This window comes from Triticum dicoccoides, chromosome 2B (genome assembly GCF_002162155.2).
Source record: "Triticum dicoccoides isolate Atlit2015 ecotype Zavitan chromosome 2B, WEW_v2.0, whole genome shotgun sequence".
Lineage (NCBI taxonomy): Eukaryota > Viridiplantae > Streptophyta > Magnoliopsida > Poales > Poaceae > Triticum > Triticum dicoccoides.
In genome coordinates this window covers 793967127-793985894 of record NC_041383.1, presented here as the reverse complement: position 1 = coordinate 793985894, position 18768 = coordinate 793967127, and the positions used below count along the sequence as shown (strand labels likewise).

The 18768-nt window shown below is 41.2% G+C and overlaps 1 protein-coding gene across 2 annotated transcripts in view; it reads left to right on the top strand.

The window, feature by feature from the left end:
* LOC119366362 (sacsin-like) overlaps positions 1-17588 on the top strand; it is a 19770-nt gene extending 2182 nt beyond the window's left edge. The window contains exons 3-13 of one of the 2 annotated variants that reach the window (XM_037632087.1): positions 261-6250; positions 6494-7980; positions 8157-8420; positions 8876-9093; positions 10279-10550; positions 10713-13725; positions 13799-13931; positions 14765-15285; positions 15392-16303; positions 16390-16563; positions 17018-17588. In XM_037632087.1, coding sequence (XP_037487984.1) covers positions 261-6250; positions 6494-7980; positions 8157-8420; positions 8876-9093; positions 10279-10550; positions 10713-13725; positions 13799-13931; positions 14765-15285; positions 15392-16303; positions 16390-16563; positions 17018-17215 — 13182 coding nt within the window. In that variant the 3' untranslated portion in view covers positions 17216-17588. The remainder of the gene's footprint in view (positions 1-260; positions 6251-6493; positions 7981-8156; positions 8421-8875; positions 9094-10278; positions 10551-10712; positions 13726-13798; positions 13932-14764; positions 15286-15391; positions 16304-16389; positions 16564-17017) is intronic. The other variant, XM_037632088.1, reaches the window with a different exon arrangement.
* Positions 17589-18768: the final 1180 nt, after the last annotated feature.

Here is an 18768-nt window from a genome sequence, read left to right as displayed (position 1 = left end):
CCTTATGTAAAAGAGTGGTTCTGTATCTGCAGTTCTTTTTGTTTTATGTTCAGTGATGAAGTCTGCACCTATACACTTCAATGACGAGACATAGTTTCTAGAACTGCAAATAATTTGTTTGATTTATGTTGCAAAATGAACGTCATGTTCTGTCACTGTAGCACATTTCCCTAATGCTTGGCGCATTATTCCAGTATTTTGGTTTTTGCTTCATAGTGTTCCCTGTTTTTACGCTTTATGGTAATTACTGAATTTTACAGGATATTAATCTCAGACAAGGTCATGCATTCTGTTTTCTTCCTTTGCCAGTAAGGACTGGACTATCTGTGCATGTGAATGGTTATTTTGAAGTTTCGTCCAATCGACGTGACATTTGGTATGGAGCTGACATGGACAGGGGTGGTAAGCTCCGTTCTGATTGGAACAGGCTACTGCTGGAAGATGCTGTTGCTCCATTGTTCAGAGAACTGTTGCTGGCGTTGCGGACACTTACAGACTCCACAATACTGTATTATTCTTTATGGCCAACTGGTTTATATGAGGAACCCTGGAGCATTCTTGTGGAACAAATTTACAGAGTTATCTGTACCTCTCCAGTTTTGCATTCAGAGATCAAAGGTGGGACATGGGTATCACCGGCTGAGGCTTTGCTTCATGACGAGGGCTTTTCAAGAAGTAATGATCTTAGTGAAGCTCTTGTGTTGTTAGGCATGCCTGTTGTTCGTGTACCAAGTGCAATTGTTGATATGTTTTCAAAATTCTATATGAAGTCAAAGATAAAACGGGTTGCTCCTGCTGCAGTGAGACATTTTCTCCAAGATTTTGTAAAGCTTGGTACATTAGGAAAATCTCATAAGCTAATATTACTGGAATATTGCCTTAGTGATCTGGACAGTGCTGATATTGGTAAATGCATGAATGGCCTCCCACTGATTCCACTAGCAAATAAGCAGTATGGGATTTTTTCTGAGATTTCACAAGAGAGCACCTACTATGTCTGTGATAAGACAGAATATGACCTCCTTTCTGCAGTTGGTGACAGAATAATTGACCGAAGCATCCCCCCTGTACTACTAGACAAGCTGTATCAGATAGCCAATAACTCTCAGGTGAATATTTCACCCATTGATGGTCCAATCTTTCTTCAGTTCTTCCCCAGGCTATTTCCCCCTGGATGGAAGTGTAAAAACCAAGTTCCTTGGGATCCATCATCAGGTGTGTCATCTCCTACGGCAGATTGGTTTAAACTTTTTTGGCACTATATTGGGGAACGTTCTTATGACCTTGATTTGTTTAGTGACTGGCCTATACTGCCTTGTACTTCTGGACACCTTTACAGAGCATCTACAGCATCAAAGTTGATTGAAACAGAGTCACTATCTAGTTTGATGAAGGAACTATTGGCCAAGTTAGGTTGCAAGATATTAGACACCAAGTATTTAAGTGTGTATCAACAGCTTTCTCATTATGTATATGATGGTGATGCAACTGGAGTTCTTAATTCAATCTTTGGGATTGCCTCGCTGGAGGGAGTCGATGTGCATGCACTGTTTCAACGCATCAAGCCTGGTGAGAAAATTGAACTATACCAGTTTCTTCTAGATCCGAAATGGTACATAGGAGTCTGCCTTTCTGACATGAACATAAAGCTATGCAAAAAGTTGCCCATCTTCAGAGTATTTGATGGAGGATCTCACAGTTCTTATGGCTTCTCGGATTTGTCCGGTTCAAAAAAGTATCTGCCACCTCTTGGTGTTCCTGAGCACCTACTCAAGTCTGATTTTGTGTTCTGTATATCCCCAAGCAACGAAGATATCATAATGAGGTATTATGGTGTTGAACGTATGCCAAAATCAGTCTTCTACCAGAGGTATGTTTTGAACAAGTTAGATGAGTTGCAAGCAGAGGTTCGTGATTCAGTTATACTAGCCATCTTGCAAGATCTGCCCCAGCTGTCCTTGGAAGATCCAAGGTTCAAGGAAGGCTTGAAAGTCCTTAGGTTCGTGCCAACCATTAATGGGACCTTGAAAAGTCCTCAGTCTCTTTATGATCCTCGAGTGGAAGAACTCTATGATCTTCTCCAGGAATCAGACTGCTTCCCCAATGGCTTATTTCAAAACCCAGACGTTCTTGATATGTTACTCTGCTTGGGGCTGAGAACTTCTGTTTCTACTGATACTATAATAGAAAGTGCTCGGCAAATTGATTCATTCGTGCGCAAGGATCAAGAGAAGGCTCATTCAAGGGGTAAATTGCTTCTTTCATATCTTGAAATTCATGCTCACAAATGGCATGTAAATAAGGCATTTGATGCCCGGAAGAAGGTGAATAATATGTTTGCGAAAGTCACTACTGCATTGAGGCCTCGTGATACGTCTTGGGAATTTGATCTCAGGAAGTTCTGGAGTGATTTGAGAATGATTTGTTGGTGTCCTGTGTTGGTCACTGCACCAAGCCCAGCCCTGCCGTGGCCTTCAGTTTCATCGATGGTCGCTCCACCTAAGCAAGTAAGGCTGCAGGAAGATATGTGGATTGTTTCTGCTAGCTCACGTATACTTGATGGCGAATGTACTTCCTCAGCTTTGTCTTATAGCTTAGGTTGGTCATCTCCTCCTTCTGGAAGTGTAATCGCTGCTCAGTTGCTTGAGCTGGGTAAGAACAATGAAATTGTGACTGATCAAGTCCTTCGGCAAGAGTTAGCTTTGGTGATGCCTAAGATTTATTCGTTACTGACTAATTTGATTGGTTCTGATGAAATGGATATTGTCAAAGTGGTTCTAGAGGGCTGCAGATGGATCTGGGTGGGCGATGGATTTGCAAAAGTTGATGAAGTTGTTCTAAGTGGCCACCTTCACCTTGCGCCTTACATTCGTGTCATTCCAATTGATTTAGCAGTTTTCAAGGACTTGTTCTTGGATCTTGGCATAAAGGAGCACCTCGACCCTGTGGATTACGCTAGTATTCTGACCAGAATGGCCATGAGGAAAGCCACGGCTTCGCTTGAAGCTGAAGAACTAAGGACAGCTGTGTTAGTGGTGCAGCATCTAGCTGAGTTCCGGTTTCAGGATCAGCAAACACAGATATATTTACCTGATTCTTCAGCTAGGCTCTGCCTATCTTCGGAACTTGTATTTAATGATGCTCCTTGGCTTCTTGACTCTGGTCAAGACATCTTTGGTGATGCATCCAGCATTGCTTTCAGCCCAAAGAAGTATGTTCACAATTTTGTGCATGGTAATATTTCCAACGACGTGGCAGAAAGGCTAGGTGTTCGCTCCCTTCGCCGTCTCTTGCTTGCTGAGAGTTCCGATTCGATGAATTTGAGTTTATCAGGGGTTGCTGAGGCTTTTGGACAACATGAAGATTTGACTACAAGGCTCAAGCATATTGTTGAGATGTATGCAGATGGTCCTGGGATTCTCTTTGAGTTGGTACAGAATGCAGAAGATGCTAAAGCTTCTGAGGTTGTATTTCTTTTGGATAAGACCCAGTATGGTACTTCATCCATCCTTTCACCTGAAATGGCTGAATGGCAGGGGCCTGCTCTCTACTGCTTTAATGACTCAGTTTTTAGTCCACAAGATCTTTATTCCATCTCACGAATTGGTCAAGACAGCAAACTTGAGAAACCTTTTGCAATAGGAAGGTTTGGTCTTGGCTTCAATTGTGTCTATCACTTCACAGACATGCCTGGATTTGTTTCTGGTGAGAATATTGTCATGTTTGATCCACATGCCCGTTATTTACCAGGAATATCTCCTTCTCATCCAGGTTTAAGGATAAAGTTTGTAGGACGGAAGATCTTAGAACAGTTCCCTGATCAGTTCACACCATTCTTACACTTTGGTTGCAACCTGCAACAGCCATTTCCAGGTACACTTTTCCGGTTTCCTCTTAGGAATGAGGCTGCTGCTTCTAGAAGTCAAATAAAGCGCGAACAATATGCAACCCAAGATGTGGAGATGCTTTTCTCTTCATTCTCTGAAGTTGTATCCGAGGCTCTACTTTTTCTCCGCAACGTTAAAAAGATAACTCTGTATGTCAAGGAGCATGACTCCCAGGAGATGCAACTTGTTCATCGTGCTTTGAAGCAGAACAGTTCTGAGCTCTCCAAAGAACCACATGCACTTAATACAATGCTTGCATTTGTACATGAAAATCAATCATCAGGAATGGATAGGAATACTTTTTTCAATAGGTTGAATAAGACAAAAGACAGTGATTTACCCTGGAGTTGTCAAAAAGTTGCTATTCTTGAGCAAAGCCCTACTGTCCACTTGGTGCATTCATGGATCTTAACCGAATGTATAGGCGGGGGTCATGCTAGAAAGTTGTCAACTGCTTCTGATAGTAAATCTCATTTCTTTGTTCCCTGGGCATCAGTAGCTGCATATCTGCATTCTGCGTGTGTGGACGATACCAAAGAACTGTCTGGTGAAGCTGAAGTTAACCGTGATGATTCTGTTCCTAAGCATCTAGCTCTCCAATCTTCTGAGAGCAGGAATTTGTTTGAGGGTCGGGCCTTTTGTTTTCTTCCTTTACCAATCAACACTAGCATACCAGTGCACGTAAATGCTTATTTTGAACTATCTTCAAATCGGAGGGATATCTGGATTGGAAATGACATGGCTGGGGGAGGAAGAGTGCGATCAGAATGGAATCTTGCACTGCTTGAAGATGTGGCTGCTCCTGCTTATGGCCACCTCCTTGCAGCCATGGCAGAAGAACTTGGTCCCTCTGATCTGTTTCTCTCATTTTGGCCTACTGCTGTTGGTGCAGAGCCATGGTCTTCCATGGTGAGGAAGCTTTATGTATCAATCGCGGAACTTGGACTTAATGTTTTGTATACGAAAGCTCGAGGTGGCCATTGGGTGTCAACAAGGCAAGCTATTTTTCCCGATTTCAGTTTCTCAAAGGTAACCGAGCTGGCAGAAGTTCTCTCGCAAGCTGGTTTACCTTTGGTATCTGTATCCAAGCTGATAGTAGACAGTTTCATAAATGCATATCCATCAGTTCATCTCCTGAATCCTCATTTGCTAAGGAATTTGTTGATCCGACGGAAGCGTGGGTTCAGAAGCAGAGAAGAGGCCATACTTGTTCTGGAGTATTGCTTGAGTGATATGGATGATCCTTCCCTTTCTGATAAATTGCACGGATTGGCTCTTCTTCCTTTGGCAAATGGATCATTCACAACATTCAATAACCGAGGGGAGGGTGAAAGAGTATTCTTTGCTTCAGAAATGGAATTTGACTTTCTTAAGGATTCAGTACCACATCTTGTTATTGATAACTCTTTACCAGATAGCGTTTTGAAGAAGTTGTTTGACATAGCTTCTTCTGCACGGTCAAACATGTACTTGTTTACGTGCAATTTCCTTCTTGAGCTGTTGCCCAGGATTTTGCCGCCTGAATGGCAGCATGCTAAGCAGTTATCTTGGTTTCCTGAACAGGAAGGCCAGCCAAGCGTGGAATGGATGATATCACTTTGGAATTTCTTGCGTCATTCATGTGAAGATCTTTCAATATTTGCAAAATGGCCTATACTACCACTTGTAGATGGCAAGCTTATGCAACTTGGCAGTGCTTCAAATGTAATAAGAGATGATGGTTGGAGTGAAAATATGCACTCATTGCTTCAGAAACTGGGCTGTTTCTTTCTGAGACCTGATCTGCAGATAGAGCATCCCCAGTTAGCTAATTTTGTTCAGGAATCCACTGCAGCTGGTGTTCTGAATGCGGTGCATTCTGTTGCTTCTAATGTCCAGGATATTAAGGAACTTTTTGAGAGTACTTCATTGGCAGAAACACATGAGCTCCGCAGTTATATTTTCCAGTCAAAGTGGTTTTCAGGGAATCAGATAAACATTTCACATATGAATACAATCAGGAACCTCCCCATATTTGAATCTTATAAATCTAGGGAGCTTGTTAGTTTGGCAAACCCTAGAAAATGGCTTAAACCCGACGGTGTACATGAGGATCTGTTGAATAGAAGCTTTATAAGAACTGAATCTGAAAAGGAAAAGTCGATTTTAGTATCATACTTTGATATCAGGGAACCTGAAAAGGCTGAATTTTACAAGGATCATGTGCTTCCTCGGATGTCAGAGTTTCTGTCACAGCCAGCTATTGTTTCAGCAATTCTTCGTGATGTGAAGCTGTTGATAGAAGGCAATAGTTCTGTGAGAGCTGCGTTGTCTGAAACCCCTTTTGTCTTAGCAGCTAGTGGAGCATGGCTACATCCTTCCAGGTCGGTCTCTCTCTATCTCTCTATCTCTCTCTCTCTCTCTCTCTCTCTCTCTCTCTGTGATATTTGAGAATGTGTATTTGGGCTGGTAGACCTTATCTTCTTTTACTGGTATGCTCCAGCAGCTTTTATTAGCATTTGCACTAGGATGAGGTGTCAATAACTTAAATATTGATGTTCATCTTTTCTTTTGTCCTTTGCTCTCTAGACTTCAGTATGAATAAGTAACACCTATTTTTTCTTCAGGCTTTATGATCCTCGTGTGCCAGAGTTTCGTAAGTTACTGCACAAAGAAACCTTCTTTCCTTCGGAAAAGTTCATGGCAACTGAAATAATTGAACTGTTGGCAAGTTTTGGACTGAAAAGAAAAATGGGTTTTGGTGCTTTGCTTGACATTGCAAGGTCAGTTTCACTGGTGCACAATTCGGGACAAGGTGATGATGCATGTGCGCATGGGCAAATACTACTTACCTGTCTAAATGTTCTTGAATCGAAGATGTCAAACATGGAGGACAAGGACACTTTCCATGAGGATGTCGATCTCGAAGCTTCTAAAACTGATGGAAATTTGGAAGCAGTAAATGAAGTGGATAGTTGTGACCCAGACCCAACTATTATGTCTTTGTTCTCAAACTTTGATCTTGACCTACCAGAGCATGAGTTTTGGTCAGAGCTGAAAAATATTTCTTGGTGTCCTGTCCATGTTGCACCACTTATGAAAGGTCTTCCATGGCTTGAATCAGAAGATCATGTAGCACCTCCAGTCGTAACAAGGCCGAGATCACAAATGTGGCTTGCTTCATCAAAAATGCGGATACTGAATTCTGATTCTTGTTCCATGTATCTGCAAAGAAAACTCGGTTGGTTAGACCCACCAAATGTGAATGTTTTATTGTCCCAGTTAGTTGAGCTTTCCAAGTCTTATGATGAACTCAAGATGTTTTCTGAAGACACATCCATCGACGCTGTCCTACAAAAGGAGATCAAACTAATCTACTCGAAATTGCAAGATATTGTTGACAGTGGCGATGCCCACATTCTGAAAGAGAATCTGGATGGGATTTCATGGGTCTATATAGGGGACAGGTTTGTGCCTCCACATGCACTTGCATTTGAATCACCTGTAAAGTATCATCCTTATCTTTATGCAGTTCCGTCTGAACTGTCAGAATTTAAAAAGTTACTCTTCAAGTTGGGTGTGAGGCAGACATTTGATGCAACAGATTATCTCAATGTACTTAGTCGCTTACAAGGTGACGCCAAAGGAGAGCAATTGTCTGCAGAACAACTGAGTTTTGTTCATTGTGTTTTGGAAGCATTTGTGGATTGTTATCCTGACAGTCAAGCAGCTGATGCTTTACTGAATTCGTTGGTTATTCCAGATTCATTTGGTGTCCTGACACCTTCGAGAAACCTTGTCTATAATGATGCACCCTGGATGAATACTGATCCCACTTCAAAGCATTTTGTGCATCATAGTATTGGTAATGATCTGGCCAATAGACTAGGGGTACGATCTCTTCGCGGATCTTCGTTATTGGATGATGAGCTAATGAGGGATTTGCCATGCATGGAATATGCTAAGATAAGTGAGTTGCTAGCTCTGTATGGTGAGAGTGACTTCCTTCTGTTTGATCTCATAGAGCTAGCTGACTCTTGCAATGCAAAGAAAGTGCACCTGATCTATGATAAAAGAGATCATCCGAAGCAGTCTTTATTGCAGCAAAATCTAGGTATGCTAGAAACCATCTCTCTGTACAATTATTTCAGTCACACTCTTTATTCCTATAAACAGTCTGCTATCAGTAGTTATTATTCTGTTTGTCTCAATCCTATGACTGCAAAGTTGATACCTAAATATTTGACACATTTAATGTGATGAATTTTTTGTTCCAAAATATATCTTTAGGTGACCTACAGGGTTCTTCATTGACAGTGGTCTTTGAAGGAACCATGATAAGCCGAGAAGAAGTTTGCAGCCTCCAACTTCCTCCTCCTTGGAAACTAAGGGGAAACATCCTTAACTACGGGTTGGGACTTGTTAGCAGCTATTTTGTATGTGATGCCTTGACTATTCTTTCTGCTGGCTATTTCTACGTTTTTGATCCATTGGGCTTGACTGGTGGTGCAACTTCGACTGCAACCTCGTCTGCCAGATTCTTCTCTTTGATAGGTACAGTTGTTACTTCAGTTACATTTGCTGAATTCATTTATAGAATAAATTATCATGTTCTAGTTGGTTATGAGTCGTTAGAGCATACTCAAATGCCAAAGTAGGCTTTGAGCCAGGGCTGAAAGAAATATGTTTCAGCATCTACACCAATTTCTTTCGGGCAGACAGGCCTGTTGAGGGCCAACACTTAATAACCTCATTTATCTGCTAAAAGTTATTTTTGACCCATGTTGAAGCATGTACTATTCCATGTATGCTGGATTTTTTTAGGAGTATTTAGATTTTTTTTATGAGGAATTGGACATTTTATTTATGCTATGGTTCATTAATTGAACTACCGCGTCACTGTTTCACCAATTATATGCATACATGAATTCCAGTATTAGTTTATTGTTGTAGTATCAGCTCATGTTTTTATACTTTGAATGAAGCCCTTAACGCTACTGGCTTTTCAGGAAATGACTTGGTTGAGAGATTTCGTGATCAGTTCCTCCCAATGCGTGTTACACAGGAGGCTTCATTGTCTTCTGCAAACTCTACGGTTATTCGGATGCCGTTATCTTCAAAATGTCTGAAAGAACTTGAAGCAGGTTGCGACAGAGTAAAGCAGATTTTTGATAGATTTACACAGAATCCATCCAGTACTCTCCTGTCTCTGAAGTCAGTCATTCAGGTAAGGGTTATTTGTGGATGCTTTCACACTGAAGTAGTAAGCCATAATACTTTCTGTACATTCAGTTTAGTCTTTCTGCTGCAAAGTGTTACGGCTTGTCTGTTTCTTCACTCATAATTTGTTACTCTGCTACTGAATTTCATATCCTGTGACCACATTGATGTACTTTAAACTGCAAAGAAGTCACTTTCATTTGCATCTGAATTTCATTTCCAGTGACCACATTGATGTACTTTAAACTGCAAATAAGGTACTTTTATTTGCATTTCACTGTTCAGTTTTACAGTGTGTATTTAGCTCAAGTACGCCCCTAGATTATATTTCAAACTGAACATGTAAGCACTCCCTTTATCTTATCTTACCCTATTGTTGTTTTGTAGTATTATTCTTCTATTATTTTTAGTGTTCTTGATTTATCCAGGACCAAATTCTATTTTAATTTAATTGGTTGAGCATGTATTGAAGAGAAACTGGATATTACCGAGTAATTCTTTCTCTTGTTGTATATCTTTAGTTGTAGCAGGATAATAATATGCCGAAAAATGGAAACTGACCACATCACCTTAGCAATATGATTTCCTTTGACTTGCCTAAATGCTTAGTTTTCTTAAAAGATATTCAGTATGCGCAATTGTTTTTTAGTTTAGTAGATTTGTTCAGTATTTAATGTGAACATATTATAGAACTGTATCAGAGGGTGATATTTCTTATGAAAACACCAAATGTATATATTATGGCAGAATGCCAGAGAACTTCCAATCTTTGTTGATCTTTTGGATGTAGACTTTTTTTTTTACCTGTTGGATGTAGACTAATTGATCAAAGTATTTGATACACAGTTACTTTTTGTATAATTTTGTATTAAGACAGTAATTATTTTATAGCCAACCTGTACTGTCTTTTAATCGATAGTACTCAAAAGTGAAACAGTTTTGCTGCACCTACTCGATAGTGATTTCAGTATGGAGTGCTGGCAGTACTAAACCATAGTTACAATAGAGTACATGCCATCTATTCAGACATACTCCCTCCGTCCCATAATGTAAGACGTTTTTGACACTAGTCTTACATTATGGGACGGAGGAGTAGTAATGATAAAGCCCAAGTGGATGATTTGACAGCATGACTTATAAATTTAAAACATGATATGCATTTATTAAGTAATGTCAATGTGTTTTGAATCAGGTATCTTTATCAACATGGGAGGATGGAGCCTCTCAGCCAACCCTGAACTATTCCGTGCTTGTTGATCCATCAGTAGCTACTTTGAGGAACCCATTTTCAGAAAAGAAATGGAGAAAGTTCCAAATATCCAGAATATTTGCAAGTACAAGTGCAGCAATCAAAATGCAAGCTATAGATGTGCATGTGATTGAGAGTGGCTGCAGTTATATTGACAAATGGTTTGTTGCCCTCTGCCTTGGGTCAGGGCAAACAAGGAATATGGCTCTTGACAGGTTTGTCTCTTTCAGATCATACTGTGGTTGAGAACCTTTTGTACATTAAAACGCCACTCGCTTTACCTACTGACTAATTCCCAAGATTCTTCTATGGATGTTGTTAAATGTCTATGCTAATGAAGCGTCTTTGGCATACATACTGATTTATTTCTGTTTCAGACGGTATCTTCCCTACAACTTAACCCCTGTTGCTGGAGTAGCAGCTCACATAGCTCGAAATGGAGTACCAACCAATATAAATGCATCCAGTTGTATATTATCTCCTTTACCGCTATCTGGGTCAATAAGCATGCCAGTCACGACTCTAGGTCATTTCCTTGTGAGGCATGATGGTGGACGCTATATTTTTGGCAGCACACATGATAAATCTTTACGGGAAATGGACAGAAACAAATTGGTTGAAGCATGGAATGAGGAACTTATGCTATGTGTGCGTGATTCATATGTTGAGATGGTCCTAGAATTCCAAAAGCTTAGGAAAGACCCTCTATCTTCTGCTATTGAATCACGGTGTGCACACTCTGTGAGTATTATTTTACAGGCTTATGGTGACAGGGTATACTCTTTTTGGCCAAGATCAAAACAACCTACAGCTTCACTCACTGGGCAAGGTTCTACCGTAGACAATTTAAATTCACCAAGAACATCTAAAGCAGATTGGCAGTCCTTGATAGAGCAAGTGATAAGACCATTCTATTTACGGTTGGCTGATCTTCCCGTTTGGCAACTTTACCGGGGAAATCTTGTTAAAGTGGGTGAGGGTATGTTCTTATCCCACTCAGGGAGCGGAGATGATGATAACCTACCATCTGCTACTGTCTGTAGTTTCATTAAAGAGCACTATCCTGTTTTTTCTGTTCCATGGGAGTTGGTTAGTGAAATCCAAGCAGTTGGAGTTACCGTAAGAGAGATCAGGCCCAAGATGGTTAGAAATCTACTAAAAGAGTCTTCATCCGTTTTACTTCGATCTGTTGAAACATATATAGATGTTCTTGAATATTGCTTCTCCGATATGGACCCATACCGGTTTACAGATCTACATATACCTGATCAGTCACAACTTAACAGTCAACTTGTTCACCCAGTGAATGCTTCCACATCACAATTTATACCATCTTCAAGCAGTTCTTCATCTTACCATACAAGTACACAGAGGCCGGGTACTTCTGGGGGCGACGCACTTGAAATTATGACATACTTCGGGAAGGCCCTATATGACTTCGGTCGGGGGGTTGTTGAGGATATCAGCAAGACCAGTGGCCCAGCATCCCATAGGGCCCAAGCTGCTGAGAGTAATGTGCTGTCATCTATCATATCTGAACTCAAAGGTGTACCATTTCCGACGTCAAAAAAATGTCTAACAAGGCTGGGAGCTACCGAACTTTGGATTGCCAATGAGGAGCAGCAAATATTGATGCGCCCCTTGTTAGATCGCTTTATCCATCATCAGTGTTTAGAAAAGCCTTTCTTGGCACTGCTGCTCTCCACTCAGGTTATTCATGTGCCTCTGAAATTGAGGAGTTTTTCTCCTCACTTATTATCAGGCCATTTGAAGCACATATTTGATGAGCGTTGGGTACGTGCAGTTGAGAGGAAGCCACAATGGATTCCTTGGGACAGTAGTTCTAATTCATCAACCACTGGGCCAACTCCCAAATGGATTAGAAGCTTCTGGAAAATATTTAGCTCCTTGAATGGTGACGTTTCACTTGTGTCTGATTGGCCCTTGATTCCTGCTTTTCTGAACAGGCCAATTCTCTGCTGTGTGAAAGAACGCCATCTAATATTCGTGCCTCCAGTGGATGATTCAAACACTCAGATGGTACATGTTAGTGCAGTTGTTGATGATGTAGCTAGAGAGGTTGATACAACTGGTCTAAACGGAGATGACACTGGTGAAGCTGAACAGAAGAGTGCACTTGATACTGCATTCGAGTCAATGAACTCAAAGTTTCCGTGGTTATCTGCTCTGCTTAATCAGTTGAACATACCAATTCTTGATTTGTCTTTCCCAGAGTGTGGTGTCATATGCAATTTGTTTCCTTCACGTGATCGAACTCTTGGACAGACGATTGCTTCTAAGTTAGTTTCAATAAAAAATGATGCTCATTTACCTTCAACACTTAGTCTATCAAGTGAAGATTGTGATAGACTGTTCATGCTATTTGTCTCAGACTTCAGATTATCTAGCAGACACCTTTATCAGAGAGAAGAACTGGACGTCTTGAGAGAGCTTCCGATGTATAAAACAGTTACAGGAGCATACACTAGTCTGTCAGGGTCTGATCATTGCATTATTTCTCCCACAGCATTCTTTCACCCCAGTGATTCCCGGTGTTTTTCTAGCTCAGATAATGCAAATTTGTTTCTTCAGGCTTTGGGGGTTGAACAATTAAATGATCAAGAAATATTAGTGAGGTTTGCTTTGCCTGGCTTTGGGAACAAAACAGTTCAAGAGCAGGAAGACATTTTAGCTTACTTGTATGCTAACTGGAAAGATCTGCAACTTAATTCAGCTGTAGTAAATACCTTGAGGGAGACTAATTTTGTGACAAATGCAAATGAGTTTTGTACAGAGCTGTTCAAACCAAACGAACTACTTGACCCTTCAGATGCTTTGCTGGCTTCAGTATTTTCTGGGGAGAGAAATAAGTTCCCTGGCGAGAGGTTCATGTCAGATGGTTGGCTTGGTATACTCAGAAAAGTGGGTCTTCGGATATCTACAGAGGCTGATATGATAGTACAGTGTGCTACGAAAATAGAAACAATGGGAAATGATGTGATGTCATCTTCAGAGAAACATGATGACTTTGATGCAGACTTGTCAGACAGAAAAAATGAAATTCCTTTTGAGTTATGGTCATTGGCAGAATCTGTTGTAAATGTGATTTTGGCAAATTTTGCTACTTTGTACGATAGCAGTTTTTGCCAAAAGATCGGAAAAATTGTATTTGTACCTGCAGAAAAGGGCTTTCCAAGTATTGGTGGCAAGAAAGGGGGTAGAAGGGTATTTGCATCTTATAGTGAAGCTATCTTATTAAAGGACTGGCCATTGGCATGGAGTTCTGCTCCAATTCTTGCCAAACAATCAATTATTCCACCTGATTTTTCTTGGGGAGCATTTCAGCTTCGGAGTCCTCCTGCCTTCTCTACAGTTCTAAAGCACTTGCAGGTCAATGTTGTAAAATACTTGCAGTTTAATATCGAAATGATTTCTTCCCTTACTTTTTTGTGAAATTAAACAGACTGTTGGGAGAGGCAATGGTGAGGACACACTGGCACACTGGCCATCTTCATCAGGCATAATGACAGTAGAGGATGCCTTTCTCAGGATCTTGCGGTACTTGGAGAAAGTATGGGGAACAATATCGTCTTCAGGTAGCACAAATACGCAACTAAGCTTTTACCTTACTGTATATGCCATAAAATTTTGCCATTTGTAGTAATATCGTTAGTTCCTCACCTTTGCACTCTCTTCAGTTCCAATTACTTGTGGTGAAGTTTGTTCTCTCATTTTTTTTACTAAAAGACACCTAATGATATACTTGGCGTTGCAACCAGTCCCAATTCTATTCGGTGAGGTTTCATATTTGAGTGCAATCATACAAATTTTCGTGTGGCCTGTAAGGCGGATGAAGCCCTGAAAAGTGAAGACAATATATCCAGATTAAATTGCACCTGAAATGGTCATGCGAGTCTCCTAAATATCTAGATTTGATCTAATAAATTTCCTTTTTCACGTAAAACTTTGAGGCCAGCTCTGTAGATGCTCCATATTTCAAAAATGGTAAAACCTGTGGTGAACTATTCATAATCGCTTGTTCTCTGCATCAACTCAATGTCTTCATTTATTTCAGCCGGGAATCATTTGCTTGCTTGAGTGAGATTTACTTCTTGCTGATATTGTAAAGAAATGAACAGTTATTACCATGGTCATGTGTGATTTTGACATTTTGCCAGTGTGCTTATCCATGCTGCTTGATTGAGGTAGTAAGAAGTCATAACTGATAAACCATAAAGCCAATACAGCTACTAATGAACTTGCTAAGACATGCCCTTGAGGTTGTATTTATACATGTGTACACGTTTTTCTTTGCTATGGTATATAGATAACCACAGAAGGGAAGGTGCAGTGAGTTTTTGTTGCTTTTTGAAAAGAGATCCACTATTACTCTAAACTGATTGTTTTTATTGCTTCATTTTCTTTTCAGGAAAAACAGAATTGATGGAACTGGCATTTATACCAGTTGCAAATGGTACTCGCTTAATAGAAGCGAAATCACTTTTTGCTCGCCTGACTATCAACATGTCACCTTTTGCTTTTGAACTTCCAAGTCTGTATCTTCCATTTGTTGCCATTCTTAGAGAAATTGGGATGCAGGAAAGGCTTACAAACTCTTATGCAAAGGAGCTTCTTTTAGATATCCAAAAAGCATGTGGTTACCAACGCCTGAACCCAAACGAACTCCGCGCAGTGATGGAAATCTTGGACTACATGTGTTCAGGAGTCAGCCAGCCTATCTCAGACGGATCAGAAAGGCTGTTTGATTCTGTTATACCAGATGATGGCTGCAGGCTTGTCTCAGCTGCATCATGTGTGTATATTGACCCATATGGTTCTCATTTGCTGAGTAATATAAATACATCCAGGATAAGATTTGCTCACCCAGATCTTCCTCAGAACATTTGCAAGGCCTTGGGAATAAAAAGACTCTCTGATGTCATTGTAGAGGTATACTTCTCTAACATGAGCTGACATTTCTTTGCCAAATAAATGGTTTCGCTGAAGCATCTTAATTGGTTTCTATTTCAAATGAACTTAAATTTTGCCTTGTCAGGAACTTGATGGGAAAGAAGAGCTTGAGGTTCTGGACAACATTTGCTCAGTTACTCTGGATAGAATGAAAGAGAAGCTGCTCAGTAAATCTTTGCATGCTGCATTAAGGATTGTGATGATCGGTATAACCAATCATTTCCCTTCTTTCGAAGCCCTCAGTATAGTGCAAATAGAAAATATACTAAAGGATATATCACAGAATCTGCAGTTTGTTAAACATGTCCATACTCGCTTCCTATTGCTTCCCAATCTCCAAGATGTTACGAGAACAGCTCAGCATCCTTCTCTTGCTGAATGGTCAAGCAACGGGAAGCACCGAAACATTTATTTTGCTGATAAATCCATGGGTCATATTCTAATCGCAGAGCCCCCGAGTTTTTTGACAGTACATGATGTTATTGCAATTGTCGTCAGTCACAGATTAGGGGCACCGGTAATCTTGCCAATCGCTTCAGTATTTGCATGCCCAGATGGTTCAGAGAAAGAAGTGCTTCAAATACTCCATCTTGGCACTGACGTTGGAGTTTCGAAACGCGAAGGAAGGTATGACTGTTCCCTGGGAGGAGAGTTATTGTCACAAGATGCTCGCCAGGTCCAATTCCTTCCGTTGAGACCATTCTACAGCGGAGAGATTGTGGCATGGAAGACAGGAAAAGAGGGGGAAAAGCTCAGGTATGGTAGGGTTCCTGAAGACGTAAGGCCATCAGCTGGCCAAGCACTTTACAGGTTTCCGGTGGAGACAGCCCCCGGCGAGACTCGCATGCTACTCTCCAGTCAGGTTTACTCGTTTAAGAGTGTTTCAACGGCTGACCTCTCTTCTGCACCTTCCCAATCGGATGTTGGTAGAGTGGCAGAAGTTGGACAACCGGGCCACTCGTCCGTCAGCTCTAGAACTGAAGGCACAGATGATACGGTTAGTTTTCATTTTTTTTTTTGGGTGCAGTCTCGACTCTTTGGAAGCTGGATTGTTTGCCATAAAATAGTTTTACTGTTTTACAGGCTGCTGGGCTTGAATATGGCAAAGTATCTTCGACGGAGCTGGTTCAAGCAGTCCATGATATGCTTTCAGCTGCAGGGGTAAGGATGGATGCTGAGAAGGAAACACTGCTACAGACTACTCTTTCCTTGCAAGACCAGCTTAAAGAATCTCAAGTGGCTCTCTTGGTGGAGCAGGTTTGTTCACTTCAGTGTCTCTTATGTTGCCTTCAATCCATTTCCTATTTGGTACTCCCTCTGTAAAGAAATATAATACTAGCGTTTACTCCATAGATGGCTAAAGTAGTGATCTAAACACTCTTATATTTCTTTACGGAGGGGGCACCATCTGTCCAGTGACTTGTCGGCCAAGACACAAGCTATGCACTCGTATATCATGTCATTTAGGCGATTTTCGCCAGGATCTGTACTTCTGTAGATGTTTTCATAGGGAATTCGACGAACTGATTGGAGAAATTACGTAGTTAGTTGCACAATGTTGGAAACCACTTCGTAGTTGCACCGCATGGCATACTGTAAGCTACCTGGTTTAGCATTGTAGGATCACCACTTTTCTGAATTCTAACTTGAAGCGCTTCTGAAAACATGCTTGCCTATATGACACTGAAAGTTGTTTACACTACTAATGTAGGAAAAAGCCGAGTCGGCGGTGAAAGAAGCCGACATTGCCAAGGCGGCGTGGTCGTGCCGCGTCTGCCTGAACTCCGAGGTCAACATGACCATCGTACCGTGCGGCCACGTCCTGTGCAACAGGTGCTCGAGCTCGGTGTCTCGATGCCCGTTTTGCCGGACCCAGGTGTCCAAAATGATGAAGATTTTCAGGCCATGAAGACACCGAGGGGCACCTGCTTGACGTTATTCGGATCCCGCATTCTTTGCTCGACGATGAGCGTGTGTAAATATGAACTCTACTAGAAGTCTAGCCCCTGTACAGTACAGGCACAGCGCATTCTGGTAGTTTAGTTTAGACCTGGTGCGATGCGACCACGCCACGGTATAGTAGTCGTCAGCCTTATGTGCAAATTCATGCCGGAGCTGACCGAAAGCTCGTAGAAATATGGCTGCGCGGTGCCTAACATTTTCAGGTTTCTTTCAGGCTCGTTTCGTTGCCTAGCTGCTGAAAGCGTTTGATCTGAACTTCCAGCCAACTGATGGAAACATCGTTTTCTTGCTGACGAAATAACCCCTCGCGTTTATTTCAATTTGGCTACAGAAAAGTCCTGCTATACCTTGTTTCTGGAGCCTAGCCACGCTGGTCCAAAATATCAGTGCGCACTTGTTCTGTACCACAGTAGTAGCTACAGACAGGGCGAGGCTACTGCTTGCAGATTAGGGTTCTGCGCATCCAATCTGAATTATGTCTGCTTCTTGCCTGCCACAGCCCACAATTAGTTAGTGCTTCCTGATTACCCCCTCCGTTCTGAGATTAGAGATTCTAATATGGACTACATACGAAGCAAAATTAGTGAATCTACACTCTAAAATACGTCTCTATACATCTGTATGTATGTAGTCTATTGAAGTCTCTAAAACGGCTTATATTAGGAACGGAGGGAGTAGGTAACTTGTACCGACTAAGCATGAGCATGCGGACCCAAATACACCTGGCAAAATTAAGGGAGAACGCTCCTTGCACCTGATATTTCCCTACCTGCCTCGTATGTGGAGAATGACCACTAATGGTTGCTTTGCAAATTGCAATTCATTAGTACAACTTCTATCTTTAGAACATGCACCAGATCAAACGGTTTCATGTTTAATACAGGGAGTACCCAATGAAATGGGAGTATTACCCATTACTCATTCAGTGCCATATGCTATATGGGATTTTATCCTTTCATGCAATCAATAATTTGTATGCAATTGTCGCACTGACTCTTGATGTTATCATCAGTATGTCTCGTGTCACTCCCCCATCCAATCCCATATTCAATTCCTAGTATTTTCATGGAATGTGTGGAAATTCTGTTCCATCTTCCTTATTCTAATTTCGTCATCTAATGCATGGGCAACTCTTCCAACCATATCTAAGTCAATATGAGATAAATAGTTAACTCTACTTCATCTTGTGTGCTTTTCAATCCAAGATCATCTCATTCGATTGTATCTCAAACTTTGCTCAAACACCATGATATTGATATTTCTCCCAAACATTTATCTGCCCTCTAGCAATCAAACACCCACCCAAACAAATATGATATTCATCAATCCGACACGATACGATATATACTCTCTACGCGACTGTAGAAGGACAAGATGTGGGCTGTGCAATCGCGATGTATTGATCGGTGCACCAGGCACGTATTTATAAGTACAAAGGTGGGCCACAACCTCAACTACATAGAGGAAACAGGAGGTGGGCCCTACACATAAATATACACG